The sequence below is a fragment of the Hyperoodon ampullatus genome (genome assembly GCF_949752795.1).
Source record: "Hyperoodon ampullatus genome assembly, chromosome: 13".
NCBI lineage: Eukaryota > Metazoa > Chordata > Mammalia > Artiodactyla > Ziphiidae > Hyperoodon > Hyperoodon ampullatus.
In genome coordinates this window covers 26,262,504-26,288,747 of record NC_136926.1, presented here as the reverse complement: position 1 = coordinate 26,288,747, position 26,244 = coordinate 26,262,504, and the positions used below count along the sequence as shown (strand labels likewise).

The following is a 26,244-nucleotide window of genomic DNA, read 5'->3' as shown; positions in this document are numbered from 1 at the left end:
GCAGCCTCTTCTTTAATCTTGGACTGGAAGATACACAGCTGGGGAATGGGGCTTTGGGGAGCGGGGGCACAGTCCTGGGTGAGAGGCCTGGGGAGGTTGGAGGGGTCAGGGCAGGGCCACAGTGGCTCTGGGAGGGGAGGGCTCAGCCCCCACAGCCGTCCATCTGCTGGGCTGTCCCCACCTCTTGAAGCCCCAGGCTGACCGTCCTGCCAAGGGGTCCAGATTCTGCTGGAGCACTCGGTCCCATGGACCAGGCCAGCCTGGACGTGTGCTGGGCGGGATCCCAGTGGGGAGGGAGCAACCTCTTTAGTAGCCTGAGGGCTCCCCACCCTTCCTTGGGTCCGCTGCGGCGTACACGCAGGCCCCGTCCTGGGACACGGCCTGGACCACGTTCAGGAAAACGGGCCTCTCGGTCTGGTTCTGGCCCCGGTACTGGAGCCCCTTCTTCACCTCCTGGAGAGGAGAGAAGGCTGGTCATGGAGGGGCTGGGACCCGGGCAGGGAGCTGAGGACCCTGGCCGAGGAGGCAGGACTGGCAGGGGCGGTCTGGGAGAGGACAGAGGGGCGCTGGACGCAGCCTTGTCTGCAGGCATGGAGTCTACAGCCTCCCACTCCAAAGGCCCCAGAGGAGAAGCCTGGGCTCCAGGGGATATGACAGGAGGACATCGCCCAGACTAGAAGGAAGCTGAGATGCAGGTTCACTTCTGTCCTGGATCAAGGACACCAGGGGCCTCAACGTGACAACCAAGGAGTCCAAGGGCTTCTGTGGAGAAGATAGCTTTCAACGTTTTGAGGACCTTGAAAGCAAAGTCTTCTAGAAGGCAGAGCTTGGGCCCTTTGGAGTCCCAGGTCACCCATACACAAGAAGGGCCCAACTCAACATCTGGCTCCTGCCCTGGACAGGAGGAATGGCCCTGGTGCCAGCATTGTTGGCAGCTTAGGATCTGCCATCTCAACACCAGCATGAGAAGATGGGGGTCCCAGACTCTCCAGGGCCCCACTGGTGGAGGAGTCAGCTGGAGGCTTCTGAACACCCATGAGTCCAAGGACATGGACCCCAGGCCACAGGCACCAGCGGTCCCCAAGGGTGAGGCACTCCGAGCACAGAGTGTAAAGGCTCAGGTCTGAGACGGTGAGTGTGTGGAATTGGAGGGCATCAGGGCCCAGGTGTTGGTGTCTGAGGGCCTGAGTACCTTGCCTTGGGGCCTGGTCCCCACACTTGCCAGTCTGTGACTCTTCACAGAGATCCTGGCATGTGGAGACCTGTGTTACTTGGGCCCCACATTCCCACTTAAGGCCAAGGACCCCCGCCCACCAGGGCCCTCAGTTCCAGGTGCCCTGCTGTCCCCAGGACCAGGGCCTCCAGGACCTGAGCCACCGGTACGGCGAGGTCTCCAGGCGCTATGGCCTTGGGTGTATCTCTGCCTGACGTGCTAATTACCTAGTGTCCTTAGGTTGGAAGGCCCAGCTCCTCGCAGCCACAGCAGGACCTGTGGTCCTCGGAGACTATTCTTTAGGGTCATAGTGGCCGAACTCCAAGGCCCTGAGGAACAAGGACCCTCCTGGCCTCAGGCCTGGGCCTTGGCTCTCAGGGCCCTTGGAGACTCAGGGTCTCCAGGGCCTCACGTGTTCTCCATGGGAGGCCCTGAGCTGTGTGGCCAACACTCTAACCTTCCAGGGAGCTGAGGGCTGTGGGCTCGGGGTTCTCTGGATTCCAGGCTGTCAGGTCCAAATTCTCAGAGGTGAGGCCCTTGGAGAATGGTGTTCACAGAGTAAAGACCTTCAGTCAAGGTCAAGGAGAAGGGCCTAAGAGGATGAGTCCTGGGAGAGCATCAAGTCCTCCTGCCACGCGGAGGACCCTGCACAGGGAGGGAGGGAGGCTGGGAGGGAGGGCCTCGCACTCTGAGAGTTTGGGCCTGACAGGCTGAGGTCCTTAGTCTCCAGGCCCAAAGACCAAGGTTCTCAGGACTACACACCCCCTTGGACTCAAGGCCCCTCACTCTGTGGTCCTCAGAATTCCAACGGCCCTGGGAGGCGGCCTTGAGACCAGAGAAGCTCGTAACAGGAAAGGCAGCTTTGATGACCTTGAACCCCAGCTGCTTGAATGGACCCTGGGCATGAAGTTTGGAGCCTTGAAAAGCTGTTAGTCCTTTAAAGTGGGACCTAGTGAGGGCATCTGCCAGCCCAGAGACCTTCCAAGGAGGCCAGCCATCTGCCCAGGCGGAGGGGAGGGGCTGGGAGTCCCACAAGAGAATTCAGCTCCCGGGCCTGCTTGTGTGGGGAACCAAGAACCCAGTGCCCTGGAGGGAAATCCCTCTGCAGACTCCCAGGAATAATAGACTCCTTTAGAAATAAACCTGCAGATAAAAGCTGCAGATCACCATGAGGGAGAGTCTGAGAGGCCTCAGCCGGGGAAAGTAGCTTCCGGAGAGAATGGCCCAGAAAGAGCAGGGACCAAGGTGCAGGGGAGCTCGTTCTGGGAGTCACGTGAACAACACCCTGTCCCCTGCCGTGGAGACCAGCCGCCTGTTGCCTCCCCCATGGAGCTTCTCAACTCCTGGTGGCCCCCAAAGCCAAAGTGCACTGGGCACACTCAAAAGCTGAGGCCCCACCAGGGGCTCTGAAGGCAAGCGCTGAGGCGTCTGCCTAGCGGTGGCTTGGCCCACGGCCTCACCTGGCTGAAGCTGGGCTCGTACTCTACCCGGCCCTCGCTGTCCACGTGCAGGATGGGGGCTGCAATGGCAGCTTGCAGGTCAAGGCCCAGCCACAGCTTGTTCATGATGGCCTGGTGGGGGAGAGAAGGATGCAGGCAGGGAGGGAGGGAGGGGCACCAGCCACCCTCCCCAACCCCTCCCAGGACATCAGGACAACAGGGCCGCCCAGCAAGGGCACATTCCATCCAGGAGCCCCCAGACTCACCTGGGCCACAGCAGAGATGATGAGCTCCCCGCCAGCCCCGCCGATCACCAGCTTCGACCTCTGGGCTGCGTTGACTAAGATGGAGGGGACCATGGATGACGGGGGCCGCTCGCCTGGAACTGGAGGCCGGACGGGTATCAGTATAGTCTCGCTTCTGAGCCAGCGCCCCCGGGGCCGCCCCCTCCATCCCTGTCTCTGTGCTGGGCCTGCCCAGCCTTCCTGCCTTCCCTCCTCTCGCCCGGGGGCACTGTGCTTACCGGGAGGGGGGGTGACTCCGGAGCCCCGCAGGTGCCTCCAGCACAGGTCCAGGAGCTCGTTGTTGAGGAGGATGCCGGTGCGCGGTGAGTACACCATGGCTCCAAAGCTGTGGACAGAGGCAGAGCTGGGCGCAGGCCATGGGCTCCCGACACACATGGGCTGCGCCCCAGCCCTCCAGAAGCCCCTCGTTTTAGCAGGTGCCCTCCAGCATCCTGGAACTGCTCTTCCCTCCCTGGCCCTGCCCCCAAAAATCCACCCTGTCCCCCACCACGGTATCCTCCTGGTTGTAAGGCCCGTTCTCATCCTGGCTCAGGGCCACCCCATCAGCAGCCTTTTTGGCCAGAGGTGTCAGGGTGTAGGACGCTTTTGACACAGGAGAGGGGAAAACAAGGTACCACTCGATGGACACAGCCAGGGAGGTGCTGGGAGGCCAGGCTGGGGGTGGAGGGCTGAGGTCTAGGGAATGGAGTGGGGCCTGCCCACCTGCCCCCCGCCCCACATACGGCGTATTGATGGTGCTGGTGGCAGACACAGCGCTGCCATCCTCCCCCAGCACGGACACGTGGGCCGTGCCCATCCTGTGGCTCCAGGTGCCCGCCAGGCTGTAGTGGCTGAGCTGGTGGTCACCCCGGGTGTCGATCTGCTGGTGGATGTGCTGGGCCAGAGCCTCCCCCAGCAGGTCCTGGGAGGCGTTCTGGGGTGGGCAGACAGGTGACGGGGTCAGTGAGAGGCCAGGTGGGGTCACAGAGCAGAAGGTCCCCTAAGGGTGTCAGAGACGCAGCGCCACCACTGCCCTCCCGTACCTGCCCCTCCAGGGCTCCCTTCAGTCCCCAGACTGCTGCACCCTCCCTGCTCTGGGCCACTGCCAGGCCATCCTGTTCTAGAACCAACCGTGTACACATCCCTCCAGCCTCACCCGCCAGGCTCTCAGGGTCTGTGGACGGAGCACCCGTTGGCCTGCCCCTCCCTTCATGCTGAGCCCTGGGGCAGGGAAGGGGGCTCTCCACCAGCTCAGGGCACCTCACCTGGACCTCCGGGTGGCTTCGAGGGTCCCACAGCCGCCACCTCTGCCCCCTAGCAAACTTGAGCGTCTCCACGAGGTGATGGTACAAGTTCACCCTCCCCTCGGGGCTGGCCACCGACTCCGCGGAAAAGTTGAACCCTGGGGAGGGGGTGGGCGCAGGTGGGGGTCATCCTGTATAGTGGGTTGAGAAAGATTTGTCCATGTCCTAATTCCCAGAACCTGTGAATACTACCTTATATAGAAAAAGAGTGAATATTACCTTGTATGGCAAATGTGTGATTAAATTAAGGATCTTGAGAGGAGCGGATTATCCTGGATTATCCGGGTGGGCGCTAAATGTAATCACATATATCCTTATAAAACAGACACAGAGAAGAGGGAGGCCGTGTGACCACGGAGGCTGAAATTGCAGGGATGCAGCCACAAGCCTAGGAATGCCGGCAGCCGCCAGAAGCTGGAAGAGGTAAAGAACAGATTCTCCCCCAGGTCCCCCGGAAGGAATGTGGCCCTGCAGCCACCCTGATTTTGAACTTCTGGGCTCCAGAACTATGAGAGAATAAATTTCTGTTGTCTGAGCCACCAGGTTTTGGTAATTTGTGATACTTTGTTACGGCAGCCACAGGCAGCATCAGGCAGCCCCAGCTCTGGGCACTGCCAGGATGCCCCCCGCACCCCGCAACCCCCTTGCAGGCTGCAATAGGCTGGGCCTCAGGCCTAGCTGCACACACTGGACCGGCAGCTCACCACCTGCAGAGCCACTGCACCTGTGCCCTACGCCGGGGTCACCTGGGGGCACTTAGTGGGTAGATGACGGCAGACCATTCAGCAGAGACCAGGCATGGGCCACACCGGAGGCCAGCTCTAGAACACACCGTCCTGGCCCACTCCTCAGCCCCGTCTTCAGTATCTGAGGAGGGGGCTGAGCTGGAGGAGGCAGTGGCTACCCAGAGCCTGGCTGGGCCTGGAATTCAGTTCACGGGCGCCGGACCCCTGGGCCCTTGGGGGCCTCACCTTTGAGCACATTGAGGACAAAGCTGAGAATCGCGCCCCCTGCAGGCGGTGGCGGTGAGTACAGGGTGTAGTTCCCCAAGGGCACCTCCAGGGCGTCCACCACCTCAGGCCGGAATGATGCCAGGTCCTGCGGGGTCAGCCGGCTCCCTGGGGTGAGACAGAGGACTCCATGTACAGACGGGGAAACGAGGTGCAGAGTGTCAGCCAGGGACCTTGGTTCACACAGTGGGGGCCCCCCTCGTTCCCTAGCCTTCCAGGCCCAGAGGGGTGGTGCTGGGCCTGTGGGCAGTGGCCTCAGGGCTGGGGGATGGGTGGACAGAGGCCAGGGACGGGCAGGTTGGAGGGGAGAGTGGGAGAAGGTGGGGGAGGCAAGCTGGCCTCTGAGAGACTGAGGGTGGCCAACTCCAGGCCCAGGAGCACCCCTGCAGCCGCCGATAGCTCCCGTCTCGGGGCCCTAACCCTCGGGGCCCTGCTCCTCGGGGGCTTTGACTGCAAGGTCCCTGAGACCAGCAGTGGGCAGGACTGGGGCAACGGCCTCTCCGAGCCCTGGAAGCAGCTGGCCCCCTCTCAGGGCGAGGCGAGGGGAGGGGAGGGGAGGACCGGACGCACCCTCCGCCCTGGCGCCCAGACCCCTCTTTCTCTGGCGGAACGGGGCTGTGGGGCCTCACGTGCTGACCTTCTTTGGCAACGTCCTCCAGCAACATCCGGCCCAGCCTCCCCGTGTAGAGGGCCTCTGCGCCTTCCGCAGCCACGGTCTCCAGGGTGGCGGCCAGCGCGGGCCACGGGAGTGGGTCGTGAAGACTCAGGGGTTCTGTCCCATTGAAGAAGAGCTGCCTGGGGAGTGGGGGGCGGCCCCAGGGTGAGGCCACGTCCTGGAGGGCAGCCACACTTCTGCAAGGACCCTACAGGGAGGGAGTCCTGGTCCGGAGTCCTGAGGGGCTGTGGTGGTCATGGGGGCAGATTCTCCAGGATTGGGTGGGGCTGACACCCTCGTGTCTCTCATCACCCAGGCCCAGGGAGGACATGCCCCCACCCCCGCCAAGCCAGCGTGCACCCAGGGCCTGACACCTGGCACTCCTCCTGGTCAGTGGGCTGCCCGGGTGGGCGAGTGGGGTGGCCAAAGCCCTCCCGCCAGCCCAGAGAGAGTGGGTGGGGGGGAGGGCAGGGCCCAAATCTGCGCCCTGGGAGCCCCATCACTTTGGCATAAACTCTATCTGGCCTGAGCCCTCTGATGAGGTTCTGCCTCGTGGAACCGGAGGTCTCTGAGCTGAGACAGTGACATACTGGCCATCCAGGGCCCTGGCCCCCAGAAGGTTGATCTGCTGGCTGGAGGAGGAGCTGAGGAGGGGCCCTGGGCCCCCACCAGAGCTCACCTCAGGGACGATGCATGCAGGGAAGGGCGCAGGTAGCTGCTGTGCAGGAAGTGGCTGAGGATGAGGGGCACGCGGAGGCCCCCCCGGAGCAGCGCGATGGTGGGCCCGAAGAGCTGCGCCCAGGGCAGGCGGCCGTGGCGGCGGTGGGCTTCAGCATAGCCGCGGAGCTCCCCGGGCACCCCGATCCACTGGGCACCTGCACGGCACGGGTGTCACGCCCCTGCCCCTGGGCCGCCCCCCTTGGCCCCCGGGGGCTCTCCATCGCTCCACACTTGGCTGCCTGGCCCCCCAGTCGTGGCAGCCAGAGCGAGCCTCTGGAGCCCACCTGGGACCACGGCCCTCCCCCCTCACACCCCCGTGCCTCCCCACTGCCCTCTGCACAAAGTCCGTGGCCAGGCCTGTGGGGCCCGGAAAAACTGGCCCCATCCCCGCCCACCACCCCCAGCCCCCCAACCCGTCTCCACTGAACCCTCCGGGCCTTCGGCTGAGGTGGGCCCTCTGCTTGGATCATCCCTCCCAACTCAGAGAGCCCTCCCCCGGGAAAACTCGGGGAGTCAGGACCTCTGCAGGGGCTCCCCATCCCCAGCTGCCAACCCTCAGTGCCAGGGTGGTTCAGCCGTCCATGAGGGGCACTGCCCCTTCAGGGTGGGGGGTTCTGGTCAGCCCCAGTGGTCTGGTGGGGTGGGAGCGGGTGGCCCCTCTAGGGCCTCACCTGTGCCCAGAGGCTGGGCCTGCTTGCACTGGTCCAGCAGACCTGGGACGTGGCTGGCGGGTACCGTCTCCCTGGCATTGATGACCTCCACCTTCCCTGGAGTTGGGCAGGGCATGTGGGGTGTCAGGGGCACCCCGGTGGCTGCCAGGCCTCACTGAACATCAACAGTCCCCCTCAGACAGCCCCGGCCCTGCTCTAGGCCTCAGTTTCTCTCTCTGTACCATGAACTGGCCTCTGTACTAACACTTGGTTTAGGCTTTGCAGAGGTTGAGGGGCACCAAGAGACCCAGGAAGGGGCGTGGGTAGACAGGGCAGGTTGGCCATACACTCAGGTGGTCTAAAAGCACCTCACTGTTAGCACCTGTGGACGAGCCCATCCTCCCCACGGGGTCCCGTATGGACTCACCTGTGGATGCATTGTAGATAGTGAAGATGACCCCTCCACCCAGGCCCATGCTCTGGGGGTTGACAACCCCGGTGCAGACCAGAGCTGCGATGGTGGCATCCACGGGTGAGCCGTGCTGCTGGAGGATGGCTCTAGGGAACATGTCATAGAGTAAGTGGCCTGGCTCCCCTGCCCTGGCCTCCTGACCTGGGCTGCTCTGCTAGCATTCACTGGGGAATGGGGACACGTGGGTGGCCTGTCTGCTGCCACTAACCTGCCACCAAACCACAGGTTAGTTTTGAGACCACACCGGGCTGCCCCTTAAGTCCAGCCACTCACAGGTGTACAGCACTCTACAGATTGCAAATTGTGATGCCATTTACACCGCCCCTGGCTGTATATAAGGTGCTTCTCAGTTTACAAAGTGCTCCAGCTACCATTATTCCCTAGGGTCCTCCCAGCAGCAGTGGCTCATTTACAACAGGCAGAGCCAGGCCCGGGCCAGCCCCTCCGTCCCTCCCGGCAGCGCTGGGATCCTAGCCTGGCAGATGCCACTCCTTATCTCACTGGGGACACACTGGCCCAACCCCTTCAAGACTGGATTTTTCAAGTGACCCCGGGATCCTGCCCTGCCATCAGGGCTTAGGGCTTGGGCTGATGGGTTCCACAGCCCCTCCCAGGGCCCCACGGTCTGTGGGAATGCTCTCAGGCCTCAGTCTCCCCATCTGTCCATGGGCAGCGAGGGGTGAACCCTTCAGCTCCTAGGTGCTGGTCAGACTGGCCTGTGCTGAGGAAATGCCTGTCTCCCTGGGGCACAGCCCTACACAGCTCACTGGGGGCTGCCTCTTCCCTCACAGCCAGGAATCCTCCCCAGCACCTCAAGGTCACAGATGCGAAACCAAGGCCCAAAGAGGGGCTGCACCTGGGTCCCCTTCCCCCACCACTGACCCCAGCACCTTCTCAGCTCAGGCACACTGATCCGACCACTCCATGCTGGGCTCACCCCTCCCCGGAGCCACATATCCCTGCTCTGGGCCCACATGTGGGCACACATGGGTGCCACATGGACACAGGTAATTTTGGAATGGGAAAGGGCATGAAGCCAGAAGTATGAAAGAACTAAGATTCTACATCCAGGCACAGAGAAACACACATTTTAATTAGACTAAAACACCATAAACAAAAAAGACAAACTGGAAAAAACAAATTTAAATTCCCATCACAAAGGCCGCATCTCACTTGACCTCGGAAGTGCTTTCCGCACTAGGCTTTCAGGACCCCCACCTACCACGCTCCGGTTTTCCTGCCACCACCCCAACCTCAGGATGTTGGAAGCCCCAGGCTCAGTCCTTGGTCCTGGTGCATCTATGTCCTCCCCCAGATGAGCTGATCCAGGCTCAGGGCTTAAAATGCAACCTCTGTGCTGATGACCCCCAAATTTGATGTCCCCTAAACTCCAGGCACTTATCCTCAGCCATCCACAGGCTACCTCCCCTATGCATCTAAGAGGTATTTCACTCTTGACATGACCTAAACTGCACTTTTTCCTTCCCTCCCACCTCTGCCCCCCAAACTGCTCCTTTCTTAGTCATCATGATCCTAGAAAAGGACAGAACCATTCACCCTCAGGCTGTAAACCTCAGAGTCGTCCTTGATTGGTCACTTTCTTTCATCCCCATATCCAACGGCCAATCCTGCCTGTTAGTTATACCTCCAAAATACACCTAGATTCCAATCCTTTCTCATTACCTCCTCCACCACACCACCACCCTGGTCTAAGCCACAAGCATCTCTCACCTGGGTTACTGTAACAGTCTCCTATCTGGTCCCCTGCATCTGCCTTGCTCCCATAGGTTTTTAAAAAAATAATCTGTTAACATGTAAAGCAGACATCCTAGTAATGAAAGACTAAACAATTCAGACCAAACTTCCACAGACAACTAGAAAAGCCAAACAAATAGAAAACATCTGCTCAAGGGCGTCAGAAACAGGAGAGAAATACAGGCCTCCGAGTGAGAGGAGCCTGGCTTTTGGAGCCTCTTTTCCCCTCCAGACGACTGCCAGTCCTGGAAGAGGAGGCTGAACGGCCAAGCAGGGCTTCTGACATCCTCCAGTGCCTGGGGATGGGTGTGCTGGGGGACCACACCTGGGGATGGGTCCTCACTCCGAGTAACAGTCAACTAGATACAGAGCAGCTCTTAAAAGCACGGCGGCCCAGCTTCAGATGACCTCAGCCACTCAAACTGGATTAAGGTGATCCCAGAATGTTGGTATCCTAGGCCTCAAATTATTATTATTTTTTAATAGATCTTTATTGGAGCATAATTGCTTCACAATACTGTTAGTTTCTGTTGCACAACAAAGCGAATCAGCCATATGCATACACATGTCCCCATATCCCCTCCCTCTTGAGCCTCCCTCCCATCCTCCCTATCCCACCCCTCTAGGTCATCCCAAAGCACGGAGCCGATCTCCCTGTGCTATGCTGCTGCTTCCCACCAGCCAACTATTTTACATTTGGTAGTGTATATATGTCGATGCTACTCTCACTTCCCCCCAGCTTTGCCCTCCCACCCCATGTCCTCAAGTCCATTCTCTGTGTCTACCTCTTTATTCCTGCTCTGCAACTAGGTTCATCAGTACCATTTTTTTTTTTTTTAGATTCCATATATATGCATTAGCATACAGTATTTGTTTTGCTCTTTCTGACTTACTTCACTCTGTAAGACAGACTCTAGGTCCATCCACCTCACTACAAATAACTCAATTTCATTTCTTTTTATGGCTGAGTAATATTCCATTGTATATATGTGCCACATCTTCTTTATGCATTCATCTATCGATGGACATTTAGGCTGGTTCCATGTCCTGGCTATTGTAAATAGTGCTGCAATGAACATTGTGGTGCATGTCTCTCCTTGAATTATGGTTTTCTCAGGGTATATGCCCAGTAGTGGGATTGCTGGGTCATATGGTAGTGCTATTTTTAGTTTTTTAATGAACCTCCATACTGTTTTGCATAGTGGTTGTATCAACTTACATTCCCACCAACAGTGCAGGAGTGTTCCCTTTTCACCACACCCTTTCCAGCATCTATTGTTTCTAGATTTTTTGATAATGGCCATTCTGACCAGCATGAGGTGATACCTCATTGTAGTTTTGATTTGCATTTCTCCAATAATTAGTGATGTTGAGCATCTTTTCATGTGCCTCTTGGCCATCTGTATGTCTTCCTTGGTGAAATGCCTATTTAGGTCTTCCACCCATTTTTTAACCCGATTGTTTGTTTTTCTGATATTGAGCTCCATGAGCTGTTTGTATATTGTGGAGATTAATCCTTTGTCTGTTGTTTCATTTGCAAATATTTTCTCCCATTCTGAGGGTTGTCTTTTTGTCTTATTTATGATTTCCTTTGCTGTGCAAAAGATTTTGTTTAATTAAGTCCCATTTGTTTATTTTTGTTTTTATATCCATTACTCTAGGAGGTGGGTCAAAAAAGATCTTGCGGGCTTCCCTGGTGGTGCAGTGGTTGGGGGTCCGCCTGCCGATGCAGGGGACGCGGGTTCGTGCCCCGGTCTGGGAGGATCCCACATGCCGTGGAGCGGCTGGGCCCGTGAGCCATGACCACTGAGCCTGCGTGTCCGGAGCCTGTGCTCCGCAACGGGAGAGGCCACAACAGTGAGAGGCCCGCATACCACACACACACACACACACACAAAAGATCTTGCTGTGGTTTATGTCAAAGAGTGTTTTTCCTGTTTTCCTCTAAGAGGTTTTTTTTTTTTTTTTTTTTTTTTTTTGTGGTATGCGGGCCTCTCACTGTTGTGGCCCAACCCGTTGCGGAGCACAGGCTCCGGACACGCAGGCTCAGCGGCCATGGCTCACGGGCCCAGCCGCTCCACGGCACGTGGGATCTTCCCAGACTGGGGCACGAACCCGCATCCCCTGCATCGGCAGGCGGACTCTCAACCACTGCACTACCAGGGAAGCCCACGCCTCTAAGAGTTTTATAGTGTCTGGTCTTACATTTAAGTCTTTAATCCATTTGGAGTTTATTTTTGTGTATGGTGTTAGGTAGTGTTCTAATTTCATTGTTTTACATGTAGTTGTCCAGTTTTCCCAGCACCACTTATTGAAGAGGCTGTCTTTTCTCCATTGTATGTTCTTGCCTCCTTTGTCATAAATTAGGTGCCCATATGTGTGTGGGTTTATCTCTGGGCATTCTATACTGTACCACTGATCTATATTTCTTTTTGTGCCAGTACCATACTGTCTTGATTACTGTAGCTTTGTGGTATGGTTTGAAGTCGAGATGCCTGATTCCTCCAACTCTGTTTTTCTTTCACAAGATTGCTTTGGCTATTCAGGGTCTTTTGTGTTTCCATACAAATTGTAAGATTTTTTGTTCTAATTCTGTGAAGAATGCCATTGGTAGTTTGATAGGGATTGCATTGAATCTGTAGATTGCTTTGGGTAGTATAGTCATTTTCACAATATTGATTCTTCCAATCCAAGAACATGGTATATTTCTCCATCTGTTTACGTCATCTTTGATTTCTTTCATCAGTGTTTTATAGTCTTGTGAGTACAAGTCTTTCGCCTCCTTAGTCAGGTTTATTCCTGGGTATTATATATATGTTTTTGCAATGGTAAATGGGAGTGTTTTCTTAATTTCTCTTCCTGATTTTTCATGGTTGGTGTATAGGAACACCAGAGATTTCTGTGCATATAGGCCTCAAATTATTTCTAAAAAGTTTTAACAATCTTTATACACGCTTGCTAGTGCTCAACTAAAAAGGACTAAGCCTTCTTTCCAGCCAGTGCCGAGCGATGGGCATCTCTCAGGACAACTGGCACAGCACCACAAGACCTAGGGCAAAAGGAAGCCCTACAACCAGAAGCAGAAGTGTGAGCTGGGATGCCCTGCTGCCAACACCAAGACTGGTCCCCGCCACAGACACAGAGTCTGCGTGTGGGGAGACAACAAGAAGTACCGGGCCTTGAGGCTGGACATGGGGAACTTCTCCTGGGGCTTGGCGTGCGGTAAACGCAAGACAAGGATTACTGATATTGTCTACAATGCATCCAACGATGAACTGGTCCATACCAAGACCCTGGTGCAGAACGGCATTGTGCTCACCAACAACACACAGCACCCACAGTGGTACGAGCCCCACTATGCCCTGCCCCTGGGCTGCAAGAAGAGGCCAAGCTGACTCCTGAGGAGGAAGAGACTTTAAACAAAAAACAATCAAAGAAAATTCAGAAGAAATATGAAGAAAGGAAGAAGAACGCCCAAATCAGCAGTCTTCTAGAGCAGGGGTCCCCAGCGGTCTGCAACCTATTAGGAACCAGGCCGCACAGCACGATATGAGCAAGCAAAGCTTCATCTGCTGCTCCCCATCACTCACATTACTGCCTGAAAATCGCTTGTATTACTGCCTGAACCATCTCCCCCACCCACCCACCGCCCCGGTCTGTGGAAAAATTGTCTTCCACGAAACCAGTTACTGGTGCCAAAAAAGCTTGGGGACCACTGTTCTAGAGGAGCAGTTCTAGCAGGGCAAGCATTTTGCATGCATCACTTCAAGACCAGGCCAGTGTGGTCAAGCAGATGGCTTTGCGCTCGAGGACAAGGAGCTGGAATTCTATCTGAGGAATACCAAGGCCTCGAAAAGCAAATAAATCCTCCTCCCTCCTATGTTAGCTCATGTAAAAAAGGTGTTTATTGTTATATAAAAAAAAAAAGACCAGGAAAACAAGGAAGGAAGACAGCACAAAGCCCAAGAGAAAGCACAGATAATGAAGGAAAAGACCATAGGATCTCCAGATTATGAAGGGTCAGACCTCAGACTTTGAATAACTATATGCAAGGAAATAAGACAAGATTAAGAATTTCATCAGAGAACTGGCAACTATAAAATATGGAATTAGGAGCTCAATGCTAACAGGAGATTACCAACAGTTTAAACACAAATTTTAAAAAAAGATTAATTCGGGCTTCCCTGGTGGCGCAGTGGTTAAGAATCCGCCTGCCAATGCAGGGGACACGGGTTTGAGCCCTGGTCCGGGAAGATCCCACATGCCGTGGAGCAACTAAGCCTGCACGCCACAACTACTGAGCCTGCGCTCTAGAGCCTGCGAGCCACAGCTACTGAGCCCGAGTGCCACAACTACTGAAGCCTGCACGCCAAGAGCCCATGCTCTGCAACAAGAGAAGCCACCCAATGAGAAGCCTGTGCACCACAACAAAGACCCAACGTGGCCAAAAATAAAAATAAATAAATAAATTTATTTTTTAAAAAAAGATTAATTCAATACAAAATATCCAAATTTTCTACAGAGAGAAAAAATGATAGAATATATAGAAAATAGATTGAGACATAGGGGAATAAAATAGGTAACCAACAAGGACCTACTGTAGAGCACAGGGAACTATACTCAATATTGTCCAATAACCTATAAGGGAAAAGAATCTGAAAAAGAATATATAACAGAATCACTGTGTTGTATACCTGAAACTAACATGACATTGTAAATCAACTATACTTCAATTAAGAAAAAAAGAGAGAGAGACACATAGGGGATAAAATGATTAAAAAAAAATATACAAACACTAACCAAGAAAGCTTGTATAACTATACTAATTTCAAACAAAGTAGACTTTTAAAAGAAAATATTATTAGAGATAATGAGGGACATATTACTATAAAAACCTCAATTCAATAAGAAGATATGAAAATATAAATGTATATGCACTCAACAGTTTTAAAATATATGAAGCAAAAATTGGCAGAATGAAAGGAAGAATTAGACAAACATCACAGTGGGAGATGAACACACTTCTCTCAGTAACTGATAGAATAAGAAGAAAAAAAAATCTTCAACAGTGAGGCTGTATTATTAGGACATCATAATAATAAACTGACTGAACTAACATATACAGAACACTGCGCTCAACAGCAGTGTTGCACGCACATTCTTTCCCAGAATGCACAGAATATTTTTAAAAATTGATCGTTTTCTGGACCTTTAAGTCTCAACAAGTTCACAAAAATTAGAAAATCCTCATATATTTGGAAATCAAGACAAACACTACTAAATAACCCATGAAACAAAGAAGACGGTACAATGGAAATTAGAGAATATTTTGAACCAAGTGTAATGAAAATATCTTACATCAAAAGCAGTAGGATTGGGCTTCCCTTGTGGTGCAATGGTTAAGAATCTGACTATCAGGACTTCCCTGGTGGCACAGTGGTTAAGAATCCACCTGCCAATGCAGGGGACATGGGTTCGAGCCCTAGTCCGGGAAGATCCCATATGCCGTGGGGCAACTAAGCTGTGTGCCACAACTACTGAGCCTGCACTCTAGAGCCCATGAGCCACAACTACTGAGCCCACATGCCACAACTACTGAAGCCCGTGCACCTAGAGCCCATGCTCCGCAACAAGAGAAGCCACTGAAATGAGAAACCCACGCACCGCAATGAAGAGTAGCCCCTGCTCGCCGCAACTAGAGAAAGCCCACACACAGCAACGAAGACCTAATGCAGCCATAAATAAATAAATAAAGTAAGTAAGTAAGTAAGTAAGTAAGTAAAAAAAAGAATCCGCCTGCCAATGCAGGGGACATGGGTTCAAGCCCTGGTCTGGGAAGATCTCACATGCCATGGAGCAACTAAGCCTGTGAGCCACAACTACTGAGCCTGTGCTCTAGAGCCCACGAGCCACAACTACTGAGCCCACGTGCCACAACTACTGAAGCCCACGTGCCTACAACCCGTGCTCTGCAACAAGAGAAGCCACCGCAATGAGAAGCCTGTGCACCACAATGAAGAGTAGCCCCCGCTCACTGCAACTAGAGAAAGCCTGCACGCAGCAACGAAGACCCAATGCAGCCAAAAAAAAAAAAAAAAGCAGTAGGGTTATCAGCAATGGTGGGAAGGAAGGGAAGGGAAGGGGAGACAGTGGGTCTGGAGAACTCCCAGACCACCCACTGGTTCTCACAGGGAAGCCTGGAAAACCAATTAACCCGAGAACCTTTGCGCAGATGAATTTTACAGGTTGAGTTTTGCAGTCTCCAGCTTACGGGGGAGTGAAAGGTGCCCAAGGGAAGTTTGGAGGGTGCCGAGGAGTTCTGGGTCCTGAGAACTCTCCACATGGGAGATCCCAACCTCTCTCCAGAACAGAGCCCTGCACGGAGGGGAAGCTAGTGGGAGGAGAAGTCAGACTGAGCAGGACAGGAACGACAGGGGCAAAGGATAGTGAAGATGTAGATGTTTTCAAAAAGTTATGGAGGTAGGGAATTCCCTGGCGGTCCAGTGGTTGGGACTCTGCGTTTTCACTGCCAAGGGCCTGGGCTCAATCCCTGGTCAGGAAACTAAGATCCCACGAGCTGCGCAGTGCAGCCAAAAAAAAAAGTTGTGGAGGTGATCAGAGAAGACAAATACCAGAAAGTAGGAGGCCATATATATTTTTTAAATCATTTTGTGAAAACAATAAAAGGAACCAAGAGCCATGATGCTATAAAACCTATTCTGACTTACCTTCTAAACTCAAAGTACAGGAAATCTCATCTTCCTTAAACATGAACAATAAAAGGTATTGAAGCCACACCCCATACAGAGTTGATATAAGGAAAAAAGATAATAAGAATCAGAATAATGTCCCGTGGAGGCATGCCAGAAAGACAAGCCCACAGAGCAGACGTAAACTGCAACTTAATATTTTTAAGATGTGCTAAATAAATTAAAAGAATTATAGAAGCAATGAAAGAACAGTATACATTAGAATTAGAAAAACCTTAAAATGAAGTGGCTGGAGAAACTGAAGACTTAAAAAACAAAATTATAGAACTCATGAAAGAATGAAGCATAAAAGAAAAAATTATCAGAAGTGAAGGCTAAACAAGGATAAACACAGAGCCAATACCTATAGAGATACATTAAAAGAAAGATAAGATGAAAAGGGGGAAATTATTTTCAATCAAAACGAAATGAAGAAGGACTTCCCTGGTGGTCCAGTGGTAAAGAATCTGCCTTACAATGCCGGGGGCACAGGTTCGATCCCTGGTCAAGGAACTAAGATACCACACGCCGCGGGGCAACTAAGCCTGCGTACCACAACTCCTGAGCTCGCATACCTCAACTAAAGAGCTTTTGTGCCACAAACTACAGAGCCCATGTGCCCTGGAGCCCACGCACCACAACTAGAGAAGAGAAAACCCACATGCCACAACTAGAGAGAAGCCCACGTGCCGCAACAAAGAGCCCACGCACTGCAACAAAAAGATCCCTCATGACTCAATGAAGATCCCGCATGCTGCAACCAAGATCCGACACAGCCAAAAAATAAAATAAATAAATAAATCTTCTAAAAAAAATGAAGAAAGAGATTTTAAAATACAGATATAAAGAAGATCAAATGTACACTTAATAGGAGTCCCAAGGAGGAAAGCCAAATCTATGGAACATAATAAATAATAAAAACTACAATTCAAGGTAACTTTTCTGATTAAAAAAAAAATTACTTGTCGAAAGCACACTCCACTGCATCGGGAAATCAATTCAGAATAGCCAATATAGAGATGTATTCAAATTAACCTATTGGATATTAATAAAAATTAATAATTATTTGGGCATCTAGGTAAAAAGGACTAAGTCTCTTATAAGAGAAAGAAAATCAGATTGTCATCAGACTTTTCAACATCAATGCTTTATGCCAGAGACAGTGGAGTGTTATAATCAATACATTCAAGGAAAGAACATGTGAGCCAAGGATTTTATATCCAGCTAAACTTCACCTCCAAGGGCCACAGACCTTCACCTCCAAGGGCCACAGACTGTTATAAACATGCAAGAACTCAGTGAATATTTTCCCCATGAACCCTTCCTGAGAAATCTCATTTAAAAAAAAAAAAAAAACTTTAGACAACTCAAGTAACTGGAAAGACTTTGCCATAAGAAGTAGGACTAAGAATTAAATATATACTGACCAGTAGATTTAAGACTAAAAATGATGGTTATAATGGAAACAGTATAGAGATGGAATGGCTATTGTTCTGAAAATGTAGGTACAGTAGTACAACCATTACAAAAATGGGGTAGGGATGTTGTTTTGAGGACATGGCTGTTGTCTTTGACTCATGGGCTAAATAACAGATATAATAGATTAAAAAAAAAAAAAAGACTCCGGCTTTACAGGCCCCCAGCACTGATAAAAGTAAATTTGCCTGTGTTATTGCACATAAAATTGGATGTTATGGATGTGTTAATTGTGCCAATGGAAAATTTACTTTTGATGATTGTATGGACAGAAAATCCATCTGGTGGCAAGAGGGAAAATTAACTGAAAAAAAGGAGAAACAGCTAAAGCTATTATGGGTCATGAGGTCTGTTGTGCAGATATAAGAGGAGGGGGGGTGAGAATGGAGAGGATATATGAAAATAGAAGAGGCTCACTGCTTGACTGATAGGTATTAACTGACAGTAAAAGGATATCCCTTTAGACCCTATGCTGGGAGATGGGAAGAACAGGAGGAAGAAGTTACCAGGTAGTTTCAGTATTACTCTTAGTGGGGAATGGTATCAGTCAGGGTTCTCAGACAAACAGAACCAATAGAATATACATATAGGGAGAAATTTTTATTTTGAGGACTTGGCTCACGTTATTATGGAGGCCGGCATGTTCGAAATCTGTAGGGCAGGCCAGTAGGCTATAAATTCAGGGGAAAGCTGATGGTGTAGTCTTGAGTCTGAAATCTGTGGGGCAGGCCAATAAGCTGGAAACCCAGGCAGGATTTCTATGTCCAAGTCTTGAGGTAGAATTCCTTCTTCTCTGGGGAACCTCAGGTTTTGCTCTTTATGCCTTCAACAGATTGGGTGTGGCCCACCCACATTATGGAGGGCAATCTGTCTTACAGTCAACTAATTGTAAATGTGTTTTGTTTTCATTTCTGTTTTGGCCAAGCCTTACAGCTTGAGGGATCTTAGTTTCCTGACCAGGGATGGAACCCATGCCCCCTGCAGTGGAAGCACAAAGTCCTAACCACTGGACCACCAGGGAAGTCCCAACTGATTGTGAATGTTAATCACATCTACAAAATAATCTCATGGTCACGTGCAGACTAATATTTGACCAAACAACTGGGACTGAGCACCATAACCTAGTTGGTACATAGAATTAACCATCAGAGGAGCCAATAGAGAATATTGAAAGAGTAAGAGGACCATATCATATATATCTAATATTGCCATTATATTTACCATATAACTTAATAAAGATATCAACATAGGGCTTCCCTGCTGATGCAGTGGTTAGGAATCTGCCTGGCAATGCAGCGGACACGGGTTCAATCCCTGGTCTGGGAAGTCCCCACATGCCACAGAGCAACTAAGCCCGTGCACCACAACTACTGAGCCTGTGCTCTAGAGCCTGCGAGCCACAACTACTGAGCCCATGTGCCACAACTACTGAAGCCCATGCACCTAGAGCCCGTGCTCTGCAACAGGAGAAGCCACTGCAATGAGAAGCCCACGCACCACAACGAAGAGTAGCCCCTGCTCGCTGCAATTAGAGAAAGCCCATGCGCAGCAACAAAGACCCAACACAGACATAAATAAATAAATAGTATTAAAAAGATATTAGTATAATTATAACCATTATAACAAACATATAAACCTTTCTCAGTATCAAAAAGTATATCAGAAAGAGAAAATAAGGGATATATTTGATTATTTTGCAAAAAAACAGAAATAATTTTAAAAGAAATAAAGAGAAAAAAGAAAAGAAAAAAAAATATATATATATATATATACACACACATATGCATTTGAAAAAAGAGAAAAGAAACACCGGAAAAATAAATCCAAAACAAATGAAAATGGTTTCCTCTAAAAGAGAGAATAGGAACAGAATAAAGGTCATATGGATGAGAGTGAGACTTTTGAGAATACCTTTTTATACAGATCTGACTTGTATTCAGAAAGAAAATTAAACAGAAAGGATGAAAAAGAAAACCCTAAAATTGAATTTTAATTGAAAAAAACTAAGCTAATAGTATATTGAACTGTTAACATAATCACACAGGAAAAAGAACTTAATTAACTGCACATCTTTCACGGGATATATCTTAAGGACCAAAAAAACCTCTGCAAAGACTTCTTGAATTTTCCCTAGTAGATTCATTATTGTTCATAGTGCATTGTTGAAGTAATTCTGAAACTTTTTTGTGAGTACCTGGGGATACAGCAAGTAAGTAAATATATGGACATTGTTGGGAACTTCTCTCATAGTTGCAGAGACAAGACGGGATGGAGAAAGATGCAGAAGACCCCATCATAGTGGATTTGAACTGGAGGTGTCAGAGATTTTACATTTTTTTCTTGTTCTATGCACTGATACTACCTAGAAGCAATGGCATCCCAGTAATAATGAACCCTCTTAGCATCCAGATTTTCATTTCTAAAATACCATTCTCTACCAATTCCTGATTTCAGGTCTGAGGGAATAAACGAGTAGATCCTGGAACATTTTGTGTATAAGTCAAGAAAATTCTCTAAGACTGATGGATTCGTGTAAAAGAACATAGATGCTGGCTTAAAGGGGCTCTCACTGGTCAAATTTGTGACAATTTGAGCATCAGAAAGAGTAAAGTGATGGATTATAACATAGTGAACTAAAATAATCCATGAGTCAATAGAAATACTCAAGAATATCTGGGTTAGGGAAGGGGGATCTTTTTTACAGAAGAGTGCCAGCCAATGAGTGGTGAAGAAATGACTAGTTTAGAAATTGCCTTTTTGCAAACACAAATGTATCTGTTGAGACGAGGATAAAAATCGATGCTAAAACATGGGATAAATGTTGTTTGAGAAAAGGATATTCACCTGGTCTCAAAGTATCAAACCGTATGTTACTAATTTAATAGGGAAATTGTACCCCGTACAACAGAGATATCTGGAAGACACCACCTTTATGAAGTGATCCAACTTGGCATCACAATGATGAGAGGGTCTGACATTGTGTTCCCTCTTGTGTGATACAATGAGAAGGCAAAATACCACCTATCTTATATGGTGTTTAACCTGAATCTGATCGTAAATAAATTACAAAAACAAACCAAGATTGTAAAGAAAGACTGATACAACTGAACGGACTTCTTTAATGTCACAGAATATAAACTTTTTTTTTTTTTTAAAGCAAGGGATTGTTCTAGATTAAAGAAGACTAGAGAAACATGACAATCACTGAATACTGGATCTAAAAAGAAAGATGGCGTGGGGGGTGGGGGTGGGATGAATTGGGAGATTGGGATTGACATATAAACACTAATATGTATGAAATAGATAGATAACTAATAAGAACCTGCTGTATAAAAAAATAAAATAAAATTCAAATAAAAAAATAAAAGATGAAAGAAAGATTGGGTCAATTGGAAAATTTTTGAATTGGACTAGGTATTAGATACTATAATTGTACCAAGGTTAAATTTCTTGAGTGTGATAATGGTATTAAGGTTATATAGGAGAATAATCTTATTCTTAATAGATACATGTTTGAAGTATTTACGGATAAAGTGTCATGATAAATGCAACTTATTTTCCAAATATGTGGAAAGATAGATATATGGAGAGAGAGAGAGAGAGAGAGAGCATGAGAAGAGAGAGACAGAGAGAGAATGTGGCAAAATATGAACAACTGGTGAATCTAAGTGAAGTGTATATGGGTATTCTTTCCATTTTTCTGTGGGTGTAAAACTTTTTCAAAATAAAAATATGAACATTTAGGGGAAAGAACAACAAAAACTTGTGGAATGCAGCTAAGCCAAACTTTGAGGGAAAATTATAGCTTTAAGTGCATGCACTAGAAAAGACTTTAAAGATCAGTCATCTATGTATCCACCTTATAATTTGTTTTTCCCAAAGTGTATCTCAAGATGAATATTTTTTAAAAAGCAACTTAAACTCAATGGGAGGAGGAGAAAAGAGCCAAGATAAAAGTAGAAACTAATGAAAGAGGAAATAAATGCATCATAAAGAAAATCAACAAAGCCAAAAGTTGATTCTTCCAAAACGACAATAAAATTGATAAAATCCTTATCAAGACTGATCAAGAATGATAAGAGGGCCTCCCTGGTGGCGCAGTGGTTGAGAGTCCGCCTGCCGATGCAGGGGATATGGGTTCGTGCCCCGGTCTGGGAGGATCCCATATGCCGCGGAGCGGCTGGGCCCGTGAGCCATGGCCGCTGAGCCTGTGCGTCCGGAGCCTGTGCTCCGCAGTGGGAGAGGCCACAACAGTGAGAGGCCTGCGTACCGCAAAAAAAAAAAAAAAAAAAGAATGATAAGAGAAAACGCTAGTTACCAATATCAAGAATGAAAAAGGGGCCTCATTACAGACTCTATGGACATTAAGAGGATAATAATGAGAGGACGTTATAAACAGTTATATGCCAACACATGACAACTTGCACAAACTGGACAAATTCCTTGGAAAGAACTTACCAAAACTGACTTAAGAAAAAATAAAAACTTCAAAGTCTTATACTTGTTAAAGAAACAGAATCTGTTATTTAAAACCTTCACATGCACACAAAGAACTCAGGCTCAGAAGATTAACCAGTAAATTCTTCCAAACGTTTAAGGAGGAAATAACACCAATCTTAAGAACAAGAAAAAACAACAACACAAAACCTATTCTTGCAGACTATGGAAAAGGAGAGGACATTTCCTAGCTCTTTTTATGAGGCCAGTGTAACCTTGACACCAACACCTGACAAGGACATGAGAAGAAAGGAAAATTACAGACCAGTACCTCTCATGAATACGAAGAAAAAAATCCTAAACAAAATATTAGCAAATCAAACTTAGGGATAAATAAAAATGATATTAAATTATGAACAAGCTGGGTTCCTTCCAGGAATGCAAGGGCAGTTTAACATTTATTGCTTTTTTTTTTTTTTTGGCTGTGACACCCATAGCATGTGAGATCTTATTTCCCCAACCAGGGATTGAACCCACACCCTCTGCATTGGAAGTGTGGAGCCTTAACCACTGGACTGCCAGGGAAGTCCCACTGCACTTTTTTAAAGGGAGAAAAATCATTTGATTGTCTTGATAATGCAGAAAATGCATTTGATATACATTTGACAGAAAGATGGGCAAAAGATTTTAACAGAAATTTCACAGACGAGGATACCCAGAATGACCAATAATCACTTCCAACCCCTCAGCATTAGGTGTGGAGTTATTGTCTGTCTCCCCCCACTACGAAGGCAAGAGCCTTGACCATCTGGTTACCACTATGACTCCAGGACAATGGCTGGCAGGTGGCAGGTGCTGCAGGTAGCCAAGCATCACACACCTTCACGCATCCACGACGCCCGCCAACATGTACCATGAACACGCTCATGTCCACAGGCAGGATGGTACGCGCTCGGGGCCACCTGGGTTGGGGTTCCTACTCACCAGGCACATGCCTCACCCTCCTTGAGCCTGGGTCTCCTCAGCTGTGAAGGGGCCAGTTGTGGCCAGCAGAGAGCTGCGGTGCAGAGCAGTCACACTTCTTTCACCTGCCTGTCCCCAAGGAGCTGGGAGGCTGCTGTCACACACACACTCGGACACGCACGATCACACGTGTGTGTGCATGATGCCCAGGTCTACAGGCTGTTTCCTCCTGAACCCCAGAGGGTTGGAAGTGCAGTAATTTCCTGGTGAGTCAACCGGGAGTCCAGAGAGCCACTAGGGTCACAAGGGCTGGGAGGGGAGGAAGGGTGACATCACACCATAATCCCGTGAGCCTTCCCCACAGTAGGGTCCCCTGTTGAGATGCCGACCACATCCAGACCAAGCCACTGTTACAACAGGCCAGGGACACCTCCTCTGGGCCGGGCGCGCTCCGTGACAGAGGTGCCAACACGAGCCCCACTTCACAGGTGGGGAAACCGAGGCTTGTCCAGAGTCCCCTTTCTCCTCTGCACCGAGGGCATGACCCACAGGCCAACTCCTGAATGGGTCTGAAGCAGCTGATGAGACCCAACCTGCGGGGCCCAGCCCCTCCCCATCCCTGACTCCAGGGCCCCACAGGACAAGCACCCTGGGCCCCCCGCCGGCCCCCTCTACAACTACCCACATGGCCACTGAAGCTCTGGCCTTTACGATCTGAGCCCAGGGCAGGCTGGAATCCTGGGCAGAGGGTGGGGACCCTGGGAAGACCCTACCTTCCAACAACCCCGGAGAGATTCCCTCTCTGCAGGGGCAGCAGAGCAGGACAGTCCCAGCTGGGCCCGCTCATGCTGTGACACCCAGCTGGTCCCTTCTGTGCAGGCCTAGTTTCCTCTAAGTCAAGTGGAACTATGAACCCTCCACTCAGGATCCTGTGTGGCATTTCTGAGTGGTCACAGCAGACAGACATCACAAAGCCTAAAAATCACCACTAACCCTGAAGTCTCCCTTGAAGGCAAGCCCTCACGTGGAGCTCCCAGTTTGCACATGAGCCTAACACACTGGCATCACACAGGATGGGGTGTGCCCTCGTTGTCAACGTGCTTCTATTGCGTGTACACTAGACTTGGAGCCGGATCCTCCCCCAGGAGCTCTGGCTGCTGCAGGAGTCCCAGCTCCACTGAGAGAACCCAGTGCTCACAGGGTGGAAGGAGGTGGGGTCTAGGAGGCCCTTGCAGGATCTCCCCAGCCCTGACAGATCATGTGAGCCCCTGTCCCACAGCAGCTGTGGCAGCTCCAGGCTCTCTCCCACCCCTGGTTTCTTAGAACAAGAGCAGGAAGTGGAGCGCCAAGGACATGAAACACTTGGGGGGAACCACATCTGCTCACCTCACCAGCGAGGGCTGCAGAGCAGAGACCACAACCCCCGGCCCTCCAAAACCCCCAACAAAGACTTGGGGAGACACAACAGGCCCGGACCCCCTCACAGATCCGTGGCAGCAGCCCCCCACCCCTGGGGGCCGCGTCCCCATCAGTGGTCTCTGGGTCTGAAGCCCCAACTTGTTTGCATCTTTGCAAATATGGGCTCAGGGGGCACAGCACCTCTGCAGTTCTCCAGAGCATTGGGAGGGGTCATTCCCCTCCCGGCCCCTGGGAGCCCTCTGGGAAGACCAAGCAGTCTGCCCCCAACTTGTCCCTGTCATCCTAGAGGGAGCCCTGAGGGAGGGGACAAAGCACCCTGAGAAGAGCCTGAGGACCAGGCCAGAAGGGGGCAGGGCAGGGACAGACAAACAGACAGATGGAAGATGAAGGGAGGAAGGAAGGAATGAAACCAAGGGAGAAAGCACGGAAGAGGGGTGACCCCGGGATGAAGGGGGCAGGGATGCCATCTGCCCAGTGGTGCCCTGGGTGGGACTCAGACACACTGCCCCTTGGTCCAGGACAGTCCTCTTTGGTTCACAAAGCACTTCTGATCCTGACAATGGCCCTTGAGGCAGATATTCCGGGAAGCAGACTGAGCTGGCAGGGAGGGGGCTGCTAGCCCAGGCTCCCACAAGCCCAGAGTGGGGCAGGGGCCAGGAGGGGCATCCTGCACATCCCGTCCTGGTAGGCAGCAGAAGCCTCCTGTGGGCTGGGCTTCCTGGAAGAGCGCAGGGAAACATCAGCTGGGGCCCCTCTCCGCAGCCTCCCTGCCCCGGCCCACTAAACATCAGTCACTCTGCCTGCCACTTGCCTGGCGCCAGGGCTTGACGCAGAGGGGAGGCCGTGGGGGACATGATGCCATCAGAGGCCAGTTTCCCAGGGCCAGGAGGGGAGCCTGGTCTTGGGCAGCACTGAGTGCACCCTGGCAGGCAGTCCTCACATGTGGAGCCCCTGAACCCTCTCACCCATGCCCCCGGGGGAAGACCCCAGCCTTGGAAAACTGCCAGGGCTTCTCTGAAGGGGCCGGGACCAGACAAGCAACACTGCAGCAGTGCCCTCGCTGGGCCTCCGAAGCCCTGGAGCTAGGATCAGCCTCACACATCACCTCTGCTCTGCCCACACTGTTGTTACCCTAAACCCCTGTCTGTCTCATGTACACACCTGCTACCTGGTCTGTGCAAGGGCCCTGAGGCTGCTTCCTTACTGGAGCCCAAACCCACACGACCCCCACATGCCAGCACGCACACACGTGTGCCTTCTCCACACTCTCGCCACTGGTCACAAAGTCTCCGGGAGGGGTCAGCGTCAAGGGCCACCCAGTTCCCACCCACCTCCTACTCACCGCCCAATGTCCGAGCAGATCTTAGAGTCCGCAGCAACTGCAGCATGGGCAAAGGCCTGGGGGCCACAGTGGACGCGGTGCCAAGAGATGACCATGATAGGCACGATGATGGCCAGCGCCAGCCCCAGCCCCAGCAGGACCATGCTGACCGTGGCCCCGTGGCCCTGGGCCATGGCTCTGTGGCCCAGGGGGAGAGGAGAGGGGAGGTAAGTGGGCACACAGGCCAGTGGGTGGAGAGATACAGAGAGACAGGTGGATGAATGGACAACAGGATGAGCAGATGGACTCACAGATGATGGGACAGACAGGCAAATAGACCAGAGCCAGAGACAAACAAATGGATTGACAGCCAGATG

At 50.9% G+C, this 26,244-nt stretch overlaps 1 protein-coding gene and 1 pseudogene across 3 annotated transcripts; one reads left to right on the top strand and one right to left on the bottom strand.

The window, feature by feature from the left end:
* Nucleotides 1-306: 306 nt before the first annotated feature.
* GGT5 (gamma-glutamyltransferase 5) lies at nucleotides 307-26,061 on the bottom strand (the record flags this gene model as incomplete). 2 transcript variants are annotated; one of them, XM_079717920.1, is made up of 12 exons in its annotated part: nucleotides 307-453; nucleotides 2,674-2,784; nucleotides 2,919-3,037; nucleotides 3,176-3,282; nucleotides 3,680-3,870; nucleotides 4,202-4,338; nucleotides 5,212-5,358; nucleotides 5,888-6,045; nucleotides 6,585-6,780; nucleotides 7,297-7,392; nucleotides 7,703-7,833; nucleotides 25,889-26,061. In XM_079717920.1, the coding sequence occupies 12 exons, from the start codon at nucleotides 26,059-26,061 to the stop codon at nucleotides 307-309; spliced, it is 1,713 nt and encodes a 570-aa protein (XP_079574046.1). The 2 variants fall into 2 exon arrangements, with proteins under 2 accessions (XP_079574046.1, XP_079574045.1); XM_079717919.1 differs by having other exon boundaries at nucleotides 2,919-3,282.
* LOC307062109 (small ribosomal subunit protein eS8-like) lies at nucleotides 12,512-13,366 on the top strand (annotated as a pseudogene). The gene is made up of 2 exons: nucleotides 12,512-13,013; nucleotides 13,244-13,366. The product of its transcript is annotated as a small ribosomal subunit protein eS8-like (transcript).
* Nucleotides 26,062-26,244: the final 183 nt, after the last annotated feature.